Consider the following 17,953-nt stretch of genomic DNA (forward strand, 5'->3'; position numbering starts at 1 on the left):
GTTTAGATGTAACTAGAACGGCACTCGGTAGAGAGCATACAAGCTGAACAGTTTACATGTAACTAGAACGACACTCGGTAGAGAGCATACAAGCTGAACAGTTTACATGTAACTAGAACGGCACTCGGTAGAGAGCATACAAGCTGAACAGTTTACATGTAACTAGAACGGCACTCGGTAGAGAGCATACAAGCTGAACAGTTTACATGTAACTAGAACGGCACTCGGTAGAGAGCATACAAGCTGAACAGTTTACATGTAACTAGAATGGCACTCGGTAGAGAGCATACAAGCTGAACAGTTTAGATGTAATTAGAACGGCACTCGGTGGAGAGCATACAAGCTGAACAGTTTAGATGTAACTAGAACGGCACTCGGTAGAGAGCATACCTCCACCAAGCTGAACAGTTTACATGTAACTAGAACGGCACTCGGTAGAGAGCATACAAGCTGAACAGTTTACATGTAACTAGAACGGTACTCGGTAGAGAGCATACAAGCTGAACAGTTTACATGTAACTAGAACGGTACTCGGTAGAGAGCATACAAGCTGAACAGTTTAGATGTAACTAGAACGGCACTCGGTAGAGAGCATAGAAGCTGAACAGTTTAGATGTAACTAGAACGGCACTCGGTAGAGAGCATACAAGCTGAACAGTTTACATGTAACTAGAACGGCACTCGGTAGAGAGCATACCTCCACCAAGCTGAACAGTTTACATGTAACTAGAACGGCACTCGGTAGAGAGCATACAAGCTGAACAGTTTACATGTAACTAGAACGACACTCGGTAGAGAGCATACCTCCACCAAGCTGAACAGTTTACATGTAACTAGAACGGTACTCGGTAGAGAGCATACCTCCACCAAGCTGAACAGTTTACATGTAACTAGAACGGCACTCGGTAGAGAGCATTATTGCTGAACAGTTTACATGTAACTATAACGGCACTCGGTAGAGAGCATACAAGCTGAACAGTTTACATGTAACTAGAACGGCACTCGGTAGAGAGCATACCTCCACCAAGCTGAACAGTTTACATGTAACTAGAACGGTACTCGGTAGAGAGCATACCTCCACCAAGCTGAACAGTTTACATGTAACTAGAACGGCACTCGGTAGAGAGCATTATTGCTGAACAGTTTACATGTAACTAGAACGGCACTCGGTAGAGAGCATACCTCCACCAAGCTGAACAGTTTACATGTTGTATCCCACACCGAGAGGCCGCATCTGCATCTGGACCTGAATCAAATTCGAATCAGCTTGGTCTTGTTACCTACCCAACTCATGCACCAAGTTTTGTCCGAATCTGTCCATAACCGTTTGAAATATCGTGCTACATATCGTTTTTGAGCCGATCTCTCAATTGTAAAGAATCACTAAAAATGTTAGTATCCCGATTCGGATCCTTCACCAAAATCTAATCAACGAGTCATTGTCACATTCCTACCTGTCCACAACGGTTTGCAATATCCTGCTCACAAACAGACAGATAAACAAACAAATGGGTGAAAACATAACGTCTGTCCACCTTCGTTGGCACAGTTAATGAGAGTCACAACTATCAAAAACCAAGGATTATAAGCAGAAAGTCACAACATGCGAGGGAACATCATTTGAGGTGGTGCCAAGGCAAGATCACAATCTCAAACTTGGTCTGGCAGGTGATGTGAAGAGAATGGCAAAAACAAGACATTCACTTTTTAACGGAAAAAAGAGCACTTTAAGAAAACCCCCCAGCGGACAAAACATCACACAAGGCGTTGTACAGAGGTGACAGGGCAGCCCTTGCTTCATCGACTTGAAAGCTCAGGCCCAAGAGGGTAATCGTTTTGGCATAATTTATAGTCTTACATATGGAGAGAAAGTACTCTGGAGGATTGTCACCCATGGAAAAGCACTCCGTGCAGGCCGAGGCCCATGGCTCATTTTCAAACTAACATTTACAAAGGCTGACTTTGATGTGCTCCTTTAAATTCCCAGGTTTATCATTCATTGCACATTTCCGACAATCTCCTGCTTTGCGGCCTACAAGCCGAGCTAGCTAGCAAAACAATGAGCTCGCTACTTTGTGTCTATATACGCAAGGTGCACAGTATGCTCATTTATTATGATGTGCAAAATCTTCTGGATCCAAACTCACCGTCATTCTTAGGTTTGGCGAGATCACAACAGGTAACATCAAAAAAAACCCAAAAAAAAAAAACAAATGTTAAAGGTAATAACAAATGCTCTGTGTAATGCGGACAATCAAGAGGTTTTGGCAAGATGGTATGTTTAAAACTTTGAAATGGTTTGAAATTGTTTGCGCAAAATGATTAATACCGTTTATCCCCCCCCCCCCTCCCCTTCCCACGCCTCCTGCCCCCAAGCCCTCTCCCTCCCACACTTCTCCCTGCTCTCAAATGTTGTGGTTGTGTGCTTCCCCTTCTCTCCCCATCTTGTCTTCCGCTCCCTCTTTTTGTATATTTTGTTTGTTTGGTTGATTTGTTTGTGAAATAAATGTTAGCTCTTTCACGAGCCTCGATTCAGTATACAAAAAAAAACAAAAAAAAAAAAACCGTGAAGAATCATTTGAATGATAAAAAGAGAACAAAATGAGAATAGACAAAACAAAATAAGTGTTTTTTTCTTGTTCAGTGACTGAATTACCAGTGAAATCATGTTTTATAAAGCAGATTCCGACATGGCTTCCAAAGTGTTTTAATGCTGTGTGTGTGATAGGTCCCTCTTGTATTTATTTGTCTTTTTTTCGAGTCTCGTGCTCGAGGATAGAAGAGCATATGATCACACCTCGCACGCACACACATATTTATGGGGGAGGAGGTGAAGAAAAAAAAGAAAAAAGGAATGAAAATACAATGACAATGAAAAGATAGGTTACACTATAATTTAGAAACAGCCGTGGTAAATAGATTCGACCAAGAAGATCAAACATCATCAGCTTTCTTGTCACCGAGTAATAGAAACATGGAATAACAAGAAAGAGCAATCAGATATTGCAGACCCTCGCCAGGATGTGTTTCAGTGGTTTTTTAAGCCTTTTGTGTTAAAACAAATATGGTGGCTGAACCACGTGACCGATGACGTGATTTTAAAAATTTCTCCACCAATTTATCCGTAGATTGCGCTCAAGAAATTTCCTCTTGATTGGATGAAGTTTTGTACTTGTTGAATTATGACATCATAATGGAGGAACCTACGACATCATCGTTAACATATGTTATTCCCCATTGAGAGTTCTTTACAATGAGCCATGTCTCAATTTTTTTTTCTGTGGAGCGCTTTCAGAGATAAAGAGGTGCAAATTTTTTCGGTTTTTCCAAGATGGTGTCTGTACCACGTGACCTATGACGTCATAATTATCATTAAAAATTTTTGCAGGTGGAGGTGCACCTATGGTGAAAATTTATTGTCAATCGGACAAACGTTTGCAGAGAAAAAAAAATTCATCTTGATTGGAGGAAGTTTTAGACTTCTCAAATTATGACGTCTTAATGGAGGAACCTATGACATCATCATTAACATATTTTATTCCCCATGGAGAGTTCTTTACAATGAGCCATGTCACAATTTTTTTTATATTCAGCGCTTTCTGAAATAGAGGTGCAAAGTTTTTCGGTTTTTCCAAGATGGCGGCCGAACCGCGTGACCCATGACGTCATAATTATCATGAAAAAATTATACAGGTGGAGTTGCACCTTTGGTGAAAATTTCCTGTCAATCGGACCAACGGTTGAAGAGAAAATCATATTTATGACAGACACAGACAAACGGACTCAAATGCAATACCCTCTCCTCAGGTGAGGGTACTGATAACATTGTAACAAGGCATTTATTCATACTAGTAATATTAACAACAATAATAATATTCGTAACAACACAACATGCATTTTAAGGCCATTTTCCCTGCTAGAGCGGGGGTTAGCCTTGCGGTCCCCATGACAATCTTCTCCATTTTGCCCTATTTTCTGCATCTCTCCTTGTTAACCCCCTTGCCCGCATTTCTTCTTCCACCATCTTTAGCCAAGTCTTTCTCGGTCTTCCCCGTCCTCTACTTCCTTCTACATTCATTTCCATCACTCTTCTCAACCAGTCACTTTCATCCTTCCTCATCACATGACGAAACCATCTCAACCTGTTCCTCTTCACAGCATCAATCACAGGCTCTATTCCCATCATCTTTCACAATTCATCATTTGTCTTCGTACCATTTGTCTTCGTACCTTCGTACCAATAATAATATTCTTACCACTTGTCAATAATAAAACAAACGTATAATCTCCGCCCTGGTCCAAGCAGACCTGGGCTTGGTGAAAGGTACACAAATGCTGAAGCAGCACAGCAGGCAGGTATCCCCCCTTCCTGTCTTCTGGGTGGCCTTTTGTTGTCCATTTACTTTTCTTCTCTCACTGTATTGCTTTTTCCTTTGTCTGTCTTTTCAGACATATTTCCATACTTCCCATTAAAAAAAAAAAATCTGAAAAAAACATCCTCATTTCCTTATCTCTCAGTGGCTTCCTCTCCACCAATCGTAACCACATGTTTCGCTCCACCCATTTATTTTTTGTTGTTTTTTCTCTCCTTCCTTCACAATTCGATCCTCTCCAGCCGACACCTTTCCAATTTTAGTTTTCACCAAAGTCCTTCAACTTTCTCCTTCTTCCTCTCATCGACTTTCACCTAACCTTCAGAAAAATATTAACGAAGAATTGAAAAAGTAGGCCCCTCCTCCCGTACTAACTCAATTGCTTATACACCTCCGTGTTCCTTCGTTCTCTGCTCTACTGGCTGTTAATCTCCTATTCTTCTGTTCCTGCTGTGAACCTGTCCTGGAATCCTTAATCCCCCTTAGGAATCCTTCATGCCCTCATTTAGGGAATTTCCCCAGATAGTTTTCACAGTCTAGTTTTAAAATGTTTAAACTTTCCCCTTCAGTGTTATATTCTGTTGTATATGACAACACACTTTTCTTCTTCTTCTTTAAAAGCTTGTCTTTGATTTGCTCACCAAATATCTTCAATTCAAATAAAAATTCAATCTCTTTCAGTTCTTCCTTCATACATTCCCTAAACTCACCTGCAGTCCACCCCTCCTCCAACGTTTTACAACTGATCTCTGACTCGAAAATCACAAGAAACTCATTTTGCAATAAATGTTCATTTCCCATTAATCGTCCAACACTTTCTAAAATGCAAAATCACCCCTCCCCTCCGACACTCCCCCATCACCTCTCCCTTTCAAATCTCCCTCCTTGCCCCTCCCCTCATAAACTCACCCCTCACCCCTCCCGTCCCAAACTCCCCCCTTGCCCCTCCCCTCCCAAATCCCCCCCTCACCCTTCCCCATCAAAACTCCCCCCTCCCCCTCCCCTTCAAATCACCCCACCCTCCATTTTTCTCCAATTCTCCCCTCTCACCACTCCTCCTCAAAGCGTCCTCCTCCCAACTTCCTCTCCCTTCCAACTCTTACCTCCATCTCCTCCAACCCTCGTCCCCACAATGGCCTCCCTCAAACAACACGTCACCTCATCAGTAGCTCATCCAATCACCATCAAACCTTTTGTCTTTCTCATCCTTCCCTTTCTCCTTCTTCTTCTGAAATCTCTGACACACTATCACCAGCTATCCCTACCTCCTCCCCCTCACCCTCATCTTACCCCTGCCTGTCCTGTATCCGATGCTCCCCCTGCCTCTTCCTTCACGGCGCCGACCTCAAACATCCGGGGCCTTTGCTCAAACCTAACTGATCTCTCCATACAGGTTGCTTCTGACAAACCAGACTTGATCTGCTTAACAGAAACTTTCCTCCTTCAAGATGTCTCTCACTCCTTAGTATCTCTCCCTGGTTACTCCCTCCTCCGGTATGATAGACCTGACCCTCGTCCTGGAGGTGGGGTTGCCATCTTCATCAAAAACAATCTTCCTCATTCTACCTGCACTGCCCTCTCTCCACCTCACCCCGAGGAGTACCTCAGGCTACAGCTTCCCCTTCGCTCCCACCTCTTGATCATATGTGTGCTGTACCGTCCACCAAACAGTGAGCACTCCATCTACATCTCGCTGTCTGATAACATGGACCAACTTCTATCTACTCATCCCAACTTTCTCTTCCTCATATGTGGTGATTTCAACTGTCATCATGCCAGCGGGCTGGGTGTGGGTACCTCCCACACCAGCCATAGCACCTCAGCAAAGGACGTATGCGACCAACTGGGACTGTTGTCTCCTCCGAGTCAGAGACACAATCTGTCAATTTCCCAACCCGGATCTCAGTCAATGGAGCATCTTCTCTACTAGACTTGGTTAGGACAAACTTCCCTGCAAATGTCTGCTGCTCTTCTTCTGCTCCAATCGGCTAATCTGATCAGGTGCTTGTTAAAGTGGATATCTCTCTGGTCATTCTCAGAGAGCCTCCTCAGCGTCGATGAGTCTGGCATTTCACTCAGGCCAACTGGCACTGTCTTCAAGCAGCCATCAATCATCTGGACTGGTCTGCCATCTCTACTGCCTCTGACATCAACTCTTCCTGGGAATTCTTCCAAAGTATCAAATCCTTCCTCTTCTCCAATGGCTTGATCTCTGATCATCAATTTAGTTTCAGACCAGGTCATTCTACTCTGGACATGCTGCTTCTGCTGTCTCAACAATGGATGGAGGTCCTCAATGCCAAACAGGAAATCAGAGGTGTTCCTCTTGACATATCACGTGCCTTCGATACAGTCTGGCACCCCGCTCTGCTCACCAAACTCTCCTCCTACGGTATCCATGGAAATCTCCACGAATGGCTTGCGGACTTCCTCTCTGGTCATAGTCAATGTGTGGCCCTGAATGGGTTTCTCTCAACTCCCCTTCCTATTCAGGCTGGAGTTCCCCAAGGCAGTGTTCTCCGCCCTGTGCTTTTTCTGGTCTTCATCAATGATCTCTCCGACTTTCTGGAAAACCCGCTCTATCTCTTTGCTGATGACTCCACTCTCTGCCGCTCCATATGTCATCCCTCAGATCGGCAGTCTGCAGCCTTCTCACTCTCTGCAGACATCGACAAAATCACAGACTTGTCAAACATGTGGAACAAGTCTTTCAATAGAGAAATCTCACACTCTCACTTTGTCTCTCCAAAAAGACCGACTGAACAACCCTCCCATCTATTTTCTCAACAATACTCTCCAAGAAGTTCTGTCACTCAAGCTTTTGGGTCTCACTATCTGCCATGATCTTTCCTGGGAAAACCACATTTCCAAGCTAGCCTCCAAAGCCAGTCGCCGACTGGGCATCCTCCGTCGTGCGAAGTCCTTCCTTGGCACACCTGAGCTCCTCGCCACATAGAAGGCTTTCATCCGCAGCTCAATGGAATACTGTTCCCCCCTCTGGGCCAGAGCTCCTGCCTCACACCTAGCTTGGATTCACTCTGTTGAAACCAAAGCTTTCAGAATCATTGGAATCTCCCACGATGAAGCTGATTCTGAGAGCCTTTCACTCACTCACCGCAGGCAGGTTGTATTGGTGGTCTTTCTGTCTTCTACCGACTCCTCTCCGCCCTAGCTCCCCCAGCTCTGTCTGTGTTCTGTCCCACAAATATTCCTACAGGTCGCACAAGATCTGCCAGCAACCCTCTTCTGGTGAAACTGCCAAAATCAAGACTCTCTGCTCACCTTCACTCTTTCATTCCTCTTTTCTCCCACCTTTGGAACAAACTCTCTCACTCTCTTCAATCCCACTCCTCCCTCCAGGTCTTTAAAACAGCTGTTCACCACCATCTCTTATCTTCCACCATCCAAAACCTTGATCTTTTCTACCCCTGATAATTTCACCCCAGATGCACTTTTTTGAAATACCAACTTGTTTCCTTGAAGTCCGAGCAGTGTCCATGTGTTTTATACCTCTCCCCCCCCCCCCCCCCTTGCCATGCCTCCTCCCCCCCAAGTCCTCTCCGTTCCACAGATCTCCTGATGTCCCTGTTCTGTTGTACTGTGTGCTTCCCTCTCTCTCCCCATCTTGTCTCCCGCTCCCTTTATGAAATGTTTTTAATGTGTCCATTGGTTTTTTTTTGTGATTAATGTTAGGTCTTACACGTGCCTCGATCTCGTGTACAAAAAAAAACAAAAAAACAAAACAAAAAAAAACAACAAAAAAAAAAACAGGGTAGGGATGGTCACAATAGATCATCACGTGAAAATATCCCGACATCTGTTTGAATAATGGTTGTTCCCTGTTCATCCCTCCATCAAATTGCAATGCTAACTTGTGCATGTTGATTGTTTCCATGTATGAACTTGATCAGTGAAATATTCAACGGTTAATTCAAGTGTGCATGATTCTGACCTCATAACCAAATTGCAGTTCATCTGGTGTGAGCATGATGATGTCATCATCAATAGCAAGGACAGCTTCAGTCTCAATCTCTTCATATGGAAAGAAGCGGTTGCTCAGCTTATTCTCCTGGGTCTGAACCACACGCAGTGGCACGTTTAGGCGGGGCCATACAGTACCTGCGGTGTAACAAAAAAAAAAAAGGGACCACACAGGTCATACACAGGGTACATGACATCCCAACAACAGGAGAAAAATGTGGCAAAAAATGTATTTAAAAAAACTAACAATAGTTAGGGATCATACTTGTGTTGAATCACATATGGGGCATTCAGGCACATTGACATATCACATTTGCAACGAGAACGACACTCTTCGACATCACGACGTCGACTGATATGCCTCCACCCACATTATTACATCATTACAATACTTGTACCAAGTTTGATTTAAATCCATTCAGCTGTTCACATGTTATCACATTTTTACCTAACATGACCTCTGACCCATCTGACCCAGAAGGATTTTGGCTTGTTAAGGTGTGTTTTGGAAAACTCCAGTCAGGCTTTCGTAGCAGTGGGGTCCTCCTGGGTCTTCTACCATAGAACCCCCTTTCATCGAGTTGGCGACAGATGGTGCGAGTTGAAACTGTCGTACATTGTGTCTGAAGGTCAGCGTGAATCTGTTTGGCAGTTGATCGAGGTGCTTTATCCACCATTCGAATAATCCTTCGCTGCAATCTTCGATCAAGTTTTCTCTTGCGGCCACGTCCAGGGAGGTTGGCTACAGTACCATGGGCCTTAAACTTCCTGATAACAATGCGTACGCTGGACACAGGAACATCAAGATCTCTGGAGATGGACTTGTAGCCTTGAGATTGTCCATGCTTGGCTGCAATCTTGTGTCTGACCTCCTCAGACAATTATCTGGTTTTCTTTCTTTTCTCCATGCTCATTGAGGAACACACAGTGACACGAAACAGCAGAATGACTCCTTTTCTCCATTCAAGCTGGTTGAATGAGTGAATTTTATATTGCAAGCATCTGCAACTCACCACAGGTGAGTTCACTTCCAAAGTAAAGGAGAATCATCTGCTTGAAATCTAATTATTTCTCACAACTTCGTTCTATCCGTTGTTCGTTCTTATTTGTTCGTTCGTTCTTCGACCACGTTGTTCGTGATCACGTGTTCACGTCGTTAAAAAATGTTTCAACTGTCCCCTGAAGAACTGTATTCTGTCATATACGAAAACACCTTTTTCTTCTTCTTCTATAAAGGATGCTTTCGACTTGCTCAACAAATCTATTCATTCCAAAAAAAAATTCCATCTCTTACAGTCACAGTGCCTCTTTCATACATTCCCTAAACTCTCCAGAACTCCACCCATCCTTCAGCGTCCTCAAACGTATTTTTGACTCGAAGGTCTCAAGAAACTCATTTTGCAAGAAATGTTCGTTTCCCATTAATCGTACATTTTTCAAAATCCAATCTCACCCCTCCCCTCCAAATGTTCCCCATCACCCCTTCCCTCCAAAAATTCCCCATCACCCCTCCCCTCCAAATCCACCACCCTTGCCCCTCCCCTCCAAATCTTCCCCATCACCCATCTCTTTCAAATATTCCCCCTTGCTCCTCCCCTCCAAATATTCCCCATCACCCATCCCTTTCAAATCTTCCCCCTTGCCCCTCCCCTCCAAATCTTCCCCATCACCCCTTCCCTCCAAAACTTCCCCATCACCCCTCCCCTCCAAAACTTCCCCGTCACCCCTCCCCTCGAAATCTACCCCCTTGCCCCTTCCCTCCAAATCATCCCCATCACCCATCTCTTTCAAATCTTCCCCCTTGCCCCTCCCCTCCAAATCTTCCCCATCACCCATCCCTTTCAGATATCCCCTTGCCCCTTCCCTCCTAAACTCCCCCCACACCCTCCCCTCCGAGACTCTCCCTCACTCCTCCCCTCCTAGACTCCCCTCTCACCCCTCCTCCTTTTTGCATCCTACCCGCCTCTTCCCCCTTCCAACTTTCACCTTCATCTCCCTCAACCTTCTGCCTCACTCTTCCCCCTCCTCAAATAACACCTCACTGCGCCTCACCCAATCACCATCAAACCTTTTGTCCGCCCCATTGTTCCCCCTTTCTCCAAGCTATTCTGAAATCTCTGACACACCTTCAACAGCTCTCCCTACCTCTTCCTCCTCTTCCACATCTTACCCTACCGCTCCCCCCCCCCCCCCCCCCCTGTTCTGTATCCGATGCTCCCCCTTCCTCTTCTTTAACAGTATGGACCTCAAACATCCGGGGCCTTCGCTCAAACTTGACTGATCTCTCCATACAGGTTGCTTCTAACAAACCAGACGTGATCTGCTGAAAAGAAACATTCCTCCTTCATGATGTCTCTGATTCCTTGGTATCTCTCCCAGGTTACTCCCTCCTCCGGTATGATAGACCTGAGCCTCGTCCTGGAGGGGGGGGGGGGGGGGGGGGGGTTTCTATCTTTATAAAAAACTCTCTTCCTCACTCGCCCTGAACTGCCCTCTCTCCACATCACCCCCAGGAATACCTTTGGCTATGGCTTCCCCTTCGCTCCCACATTTTGTTCATATGTGTGTTGTACCGTCCACCAAACAGTGATGACTCCATCTACATCTCGCTGTCTGATAATATGGACCAACTTCTATCTACCCATCCCAACTCTCTCTTCCTCATATGTGGTGATTTCAATTGTCACCATGCCAGTTGGCTGGGTGTGGTGACCTCTCTCACCAGCCATGGCTCTTCAGCAAAGGACTTCTGTGACTCACTGGGACTGACACAATCTGTCAATTTCCCGACCCGGATCTCAGTCAACGGAGCATCTTCTCTTCTGGACTTGATTATGACTAACTTCCCTGAAAACGTCTGCTGCTCTTCTTCTGCTCCAATCGGCTCAGCTGATCATGTGCTTGTTAAAGTGGACATCTCTCTGACCATTCTCAGAGAGCCTCCTCAGCGTCGACGAGTCTGGCATTTCACTCAGGCCAACTGGCACGTCCTTCAAGCAGCCATCAATCATCTGGACTGGTCTCCCATCTCTACTGCCTCTGACATCAACTCATCCTGGGAATTCTTCCAAAGTAAATTGCTCTCTCTCATGCACAGATTTATCCCATCTCGTCTTCAGTTGTCATACCCTTCCTCCGGTCCATGGTACACGGAATCCTGTGGTGAGACTATTGCCCAGAAACAACTTGCTTTCGTCTCCCGGAAAGCAAATCCAACGGAAGGAAATCTCATTTCCTTTTACAAAGCCCGAAACAAGTGTGTGTCCACCCTCAGGAGAGCCAGGAAACAATATCTCTCCGTTCTCAGGACCGAACTCTCTTATCTGTCTCCCTCTTCCAAATGCTGGTGGCGTCTGGTGAAATCTGTTTCTGGTGTTTGTTCCCCCTCCATCCCCTCCCTCACCTCAAACGGCCACACGGCTGACTCCGCACGTGAAAAAGCTGAATGCCTCAACTCTGTGTTTGCCTCTAAATCTTGTGTCCCAAACCCATCCGTCTCTGTACCCACCGTACCCAGTCGCACCCAGCTGCTCCTGGACTCTGTGTCCTTTCCTCTTGACAAGGTGGAAAAGTTTCTGTCAACCCTTGGCTCTGATTCTGCAACTGGACCTGACGGCATCAGCCCACGGGTCCTAAAATCCTGTTCTTCCGCTCTTTCACTCCCTCTCTCTGTTCTCTTCACCCTGTCTTTTGCTCAAGGTCATCTGCCATCTGCTTAGAATTCTGCCTACATCACCACTTTGCACAAAAAAGGTGAAAAAACAGATCCCAGCAACTACAGACCAATCAGCCTTCTCCCAATTATCAGCAAAGTCATGGAATCCATCATTGCTTCAGATATGAAATCTTTCCTCTTCTCCAATGGCTTGATCTCTGATCATCAATTTGGTTTCAGACCTGGTCACTCTACTCTGGACATGCTGCTTCTGCTTTCTCAACAATGGATGGAGGACCTCAATGCCAAACAGGAAATTAGAGCTGTCTCCCTTGACATATCACGTGCCTTCGATACGGTCTGGCACCCCGCTCTGCTCACGAAACTCTCCTCTTTTGGTATCCATGGAAATCTCCACGCATGGCTGGCGGACCTCCTCTCTAGTCGTAGTCAACGTGTGGCCCTGAATTGGTTTCTCTCATCTCCTCTTCCTGTTCAGGCTGGAGTTCCCCAAGGCAGTGTTCTGGGCCCTGTGCTTTTTCTGGTCTTCATCAATGATCTCTCTGACTCTCTTGAAAATCCTCTCTATCTCTTTGCTGATGACTCGAGTCTCTGTCGCTCCATTCTTCATCCCTCAGATCGGCAGTCTGCAGCCTCCTCACTCTCTGCAGACCTGGACAAAATCACAGACTGGGCATACAAGTGGAACATGTCTTTCAATCCTGACAAATCTCACACTCTTACGATGTCTCTCCAAAAAGACCGACTGGACAACCCTCCCATCCACTTTCTGAATAATCCTCTCCAAGAAGTTCTGTCACTCAAGCTTTTGGGTCTCACTATCTGTCATGATCTTTCCTGGAAAAACCACATTTCAAATCTGGCCTCCAAAGCCAGTCGCCGACTGGTCATCCTCCGTCGTGCGAAGTCCTTCCTTGGCACACCTGAGCTCCTCACCACATACAAGGCTTTCATCTGCAGCTCAATGGAATACTGCTCTCCCCTCTGGGCTGGTGCTCCTGCCTCACACCTAGCTCGTCTTCACGCTGTTGAAACCAAAGCATTCAGAATCATTGGAATCTCCCGCGATGAAGCTAATTCCAAGGGCCTCTCACTCACTCACCGCAGGCAGGTTGGTGGTCTTTCCGTCTTCTACCGACTCCTCTCTGGCCTTGCCCACCCAGCTCTCTCTGGGCTCTGTCCCGCAAATATTCCTACAGGTCGCACAAGATTTGCCTGCAACCCTCTTCTGGTTAAACTGCCAAAATCAAGACTCTCTGCTCACCTTCACTCCTTCATTCCTCTTTTCTCCCGCCTCTGGAACAAAGTCCCTCACTCTCTTCAATCCCACTCCACCCTCCAGGTCTTTAAAACAGCTGTTCACAACCATGTCTTATCTTCCCCCATCCAAAACCTTGATCTTTTCTACCCCTGCTAATTTCACCCCAATTCCACTTTTTTGAAATCCCAACTTCTGTCCTGGAAGTCCTTGGTGTCCTTGTGTTTTATATTTCTCCCACCCCACCCCCCCCCCCCTTCCCACGCCTCCTCCCCCGAAGCCCTCTCCCTCCCACACATCTCCCTGCTCTCAAATGTTGTGCGCTCTCAAGTGTTTGTGTGCTTCCCCTTCTCTCCCCATCTTGTCTTCCGCTCTCTCTTTTGATATATGTATTTTGTTTGTCTGGTTGATTTGTTTGTGAAGTAAATGTCAGCTCTTTCACTGGCCTCGATTCAGTAATACTGTGTTAGTGTTAGTGTTAGTGTTGAAAAACCACTTTTCGCACTTGTGTTATTGTTGAAAAACCACTTTTCGCACTTGTATTAGTGTGGAAAAACCACTTTTCGCACTTGTGTTAGTGTTGAAAAACCACTTTTCGCACTTGTGTTGGTGCAGGAAACCACTTTTGCACTTGTATTAGTGTGGAAAAACCACTTTTCGCACTTGTGTTAGTGTTGAACAACCACTTTTCACACTTGTGATAGTGTTGAAAAACACTTTGCACTTGTGTTAGTGTTGAAAAACCACTTTTCGCACTTGTGTTGGTGCAGGAAACCACTTTTGCACTTGTATTAGTGTGGAAAAAACACTTTTTGCACTTGTGATAGTGTTGAAAAACCACTTTTCGCACTTGTATTAGTGTGGAAAACCACTTTTGCACTTGTATTAGTGTGGTAAAAACCACTTTTCGCACTTGTGTTTGTGTTGAAAAACCACTTTTCGCACTTGTGTTGGTGCAGGAAACCACTTTTGCACTTGTATTAGTGTGGAAAAACCACTTTTCGCACTTGTGTTAGTGTTGAAAAACCACTTTTCGCACTTGTGTTAGTGTTGAAAAACCACTTTTCTCACTTGTGTTAGTGTTGAAAAACCACTTTTCGCACTTGTGTTGGTGCAGGAAACCACTTTTCGCACTTGTGTTGGTGCAGGAAACCACTTTTGCACTTGTATTAGTGTGGAAAAACCACTTTTCGCACTTGTGTTAGTGTTGAAAATCCACTTTTCGCACTTGTGTTAGTGTTGAACAACCACTTTTCGCACTTGTGTTAGTGTTGAAAAACCACTTTTCGCACTTGTGTTAGTGTTGAAAAACCACTTTTCGCACTTGTGTTAGTGTTGAAAAACCACTATTCGCACTTCTGTTAGTGTTGAAAAACCACTTTTCGCACTTGTGTTGGTGCAGGAAACCACTTTTGCACTTGTATTAGTGTGGAAAAAACACTTTTCACACTTGTGTTAGTGTTGAAAAACCACTTTTCGCACTTGTGTCGGTGTTGATAAACCACTTTTCGCACTTGTATTAGTGTGGAAAAAACACTTTTTGCACTTGTGATAGTGTTGAAAAACCACTTTTCGCACTTGTGTTAGTGTTGAAAAACCACTCTTCGCACTTGTGTTAGTGTTGAAAAACCACTTTTCGCACTTGTGTTGGTGCAGGAAACCACTTTTGCACTTGTATTAGTGTGGAAAAACCACTTTTCGCACTTGTGTTAGTGTTGAAAAACCACTTTTCGCACTTGTGTTAGTGTTGAAAAACCACTTTTCGCACTTGTGTTAGTGTTGAAAAACCACTTTTCGCACTTGTGTTGGTGCAGGAAACCACTTTTGCACTTGCATTAGTGTGGAAAAACCACTTTTCGCACTTGTGTTAGTGTTGAAAAACCACTTTTCGCACTTGTGTTAGTGTTGAAAAACCACTTTTCGCACTTGTGTTAGTGTTGAAAAACCACTTTTCGCACTTGTGTTGGTGCAGGAAACAACTTTTGCACTTGTATTAGTGTGGAAAAACCACTTTTCGCACTTGTGTTAGTGTTGAAAAACCACTATTCGCACTTGTGTTAGTGTTGAAAAACCACTTTTCGCACTTGTGTTGGTGCAGGAAACCACTTTTGCACTTGTATTAGTGTGGAAAAAACACTTTTCGCACTTGTGTTAGTGTTGAAAAACCACTTTTCGCACTTGTGTTAGTGTTGAAAAACCACTTTTCGCACTTGTGTTAGTGTTGAAAAACCACTTTTCGCACTTGTTTCGTGCAGGAAACCACTTTTGCACTTGGATTAGTGTGGAAAAACCACTTTTCGCACTTGTGTTAGTGTTGAAAAACCACTTTTCGCAATTGTGTTGGTGCAGGAAACCACTTTTGCACTTGTATTAGTGTGGAAAAAACACTTTTTGCACTTGTGATAGTGTTGAAAAACCACTTTTCGCACTTGTGTTAGTGTTGAAAAACCACTTTTCGCACTTGTGTTAGTGTTGAAAAAACACTTTTCGCACTTGTGTTGGTGCAGGAAACCACTTTTGCACTTGTATTAGTGTGGAAAAAACACTTTTTGCACTTGTGATAGTGTTGAAAAACCACTTTTCGCACTTGTGTTAGTGTTGAAAAACCACTTTTCACACTTGTGTTGGTGCAGGAAACCACTTTTGCACTTGTATTAGTGTGGAAAAACCACTTTTGCACTTGTGTTAGTGTGGAAAAACCACTTTTCGCACTTGTGTTAGTGTTGAAAAATCACTTTTCGCACTTGTGTTAGTGTTGAAAAACCACTTTTCGCACTTGTGTTAGTGTTGAAAAACCACTTTTCGCACTTGTGTTGGTGCAGGAAACCACTTTTGCACTTGTATTAGTGTGGAAAAAACACTTTTTGCACTTGTGTTAGTGTTGAAAAACCACTTTTCGCACTTGTGTTGAAGTTGAAAAACCACTTTTCGCACTTGTGTTGGTGCAGGAAACCACTTTTGCACTTGTATTAGTGTGGAAAAACCACTTTTCGCACTTGTGTTAGTGTTGAAAAACCACTTTTCGCACTTGTGTTAGTGTTGAAAAACCACTTTTCGCACTTGTGTTAGTGTTGAAAAAACACTTTTCGCACTTGTGTTAGCGTTGAAAAAACACTTTTCACACTTGTGTTGGTGAAGGAAACCACTTTTGCACTTGTATTAGTGTGGAAAAAACACTTTTCGCACTTGTGTTAGTGTTGAAAAACCACTTTTCGCACTTGTGTTAGTGTTGAAAAACCACTTTTCGCACTTGTGTTAGTGTTGAAAAACCACTTTTCGCACTTGTGTTGGTGCAGGAAACCACTTTTGCACTTGTATTAGTGTGGAAAAACCACTTTTCGCACTTGTGTTAGTGTTGAAAAACCACTTTTCGCACTTGTGTTAGTGTTGAAAAACCACTTTTCGCACTTGTGTTAGTGTTGAAAAACCACTTTTCGCACTTGTGTTAGTGTTGAAAAACCACTTTTCGCACTTGTGTTGGTGCAGGAAACCACTTTTGCACTTGTATTAGTGTGGAAAAAACACTTTTCGCACTTGTGTTAGTGTTGAAAAACCACTTTTCGCACTTGTGTTAGTGTTGAAAAACCACTTTTCGCACTTGTGTTAGTGTTGAAAAAACACTTTTCGCACTTGTGTTGGTGTTGATAAACCACTTTTCGCACTTGTATTAGTGTGGAAAAAACACTTTTTGCACTTGTGATAGTGTTGAAAAACCACTTTTCGCACTTGTGTTAGTGTTGAAAAACCACTTTTCGCACTTGTGTTGGTGCAGGAAACCACTTTTGCACTTGTATTAGTGTGGATAAAACCACTTTTCGCACTTGTGTTAGTGTTGAAAAACCACTTTTCGCACTTGTGTTAGTGTTGAAAAACCACTTTTCGCACTTGTGTTAGTGTTGAAAAACCACTTTTCGCACTTGTGTTAGTGTTGAAAAACCACTTTTCGCACTTGTATTAGTGTGGAAAAACCACTTTTGCACTTGTATTAGTGTGGTAAAAACCACTTTTCGCACTTGTGTTAGTGTTGATAAACCACTTTTCGCACTTGTGTTGGTGCAGGAAACCACTTTTGCACTTGTATTAGTGTGGAAAAACCACTTTTCGCACTTGTGTTTGTGTTGAAAAACCACTTTTCGCACTTGTGTTAGTGTTGAAAAACCACTTTTCGCACTTGTGTTAGTGTTGAAAAACCACTTTTCGCACTTGTATTAGTGTGGAAAAACCACTTTTGCACTTGTGTTTGTGTAGAAAAACCACTTTTCGCACTTGTGTTTGTGTTGAAAAACCACTTTTCGCACTTGTGTTAGTGTTGAAAAACCACTTTTCGCACTTGTATTAGTGTGGAAAAACCACTTTTGCACTTGTATTAGTGTAGAAAAACCACTTTTCACACTTGTGTTAGTGTTGAAAAAACACTTTTCGCACTTGTGTTGGTGTTGATAAACCACTTTTCGCACTTGTATTAGTGTGGAAAAAACACTTTTTGCACTTGTGATAGTGTTGAAAAACCACTTTTCGCACTTGTGTTAGTGTTGAAAAACCACTTTTCGCACTTGTGTTGGTGCAGGAAACTACTTTTGCACTTGTATTAGTGTGGATAAAACCACTTTTCGCACTTGTGTTAGTGTTGAAAAACCACTTTTCGCACTTGTGTTAGTGTTGAAA

At 44.0% G+C, this 17,953-nt stretch overlaps 1 protein-coding gene across 4 annotated transcripts in view; it reads right to left on the reverse strand.

The window, feature by feature from the left end:
• EXT2 (exostosin glycosyltransferase 2) overlaps positions 1 to 17,953 on the reverse strand; it is a 300,617-nt gene that overhangs the window by 153,504 nt on the left and 129,160 nt on the right. For all 4 annotated transcript variants that reach the window (XM_068123895.2, XM_068123894.2, XM_068123892.2 and 1 more), the window contains one exon: positions 8,326 to 8,492. In XM_068123895.2, the coding sequence (XP_067979996.1) occupies positions 8,326 to 8,492 (167 nt within the window). The remainder of the gene's footprint in view (positions 1 to 8,325; positions 8,493 to 17,953) is intronic.

The sequence above is a fragment of the Myxine glutinosa genome, chromosome 8 (genome assembly GCF_964187855.1).
Source record: "Myxine glutinosa chromosome 8, kmMyxGlut1.1, whole genome shotgun sequence".
Lineage (NCBI taxonomy): Eukaryota > Metazoa > Chordata > Myxini > Myxiniformes > Myxinidae > Myxine > Myxine glutinosa.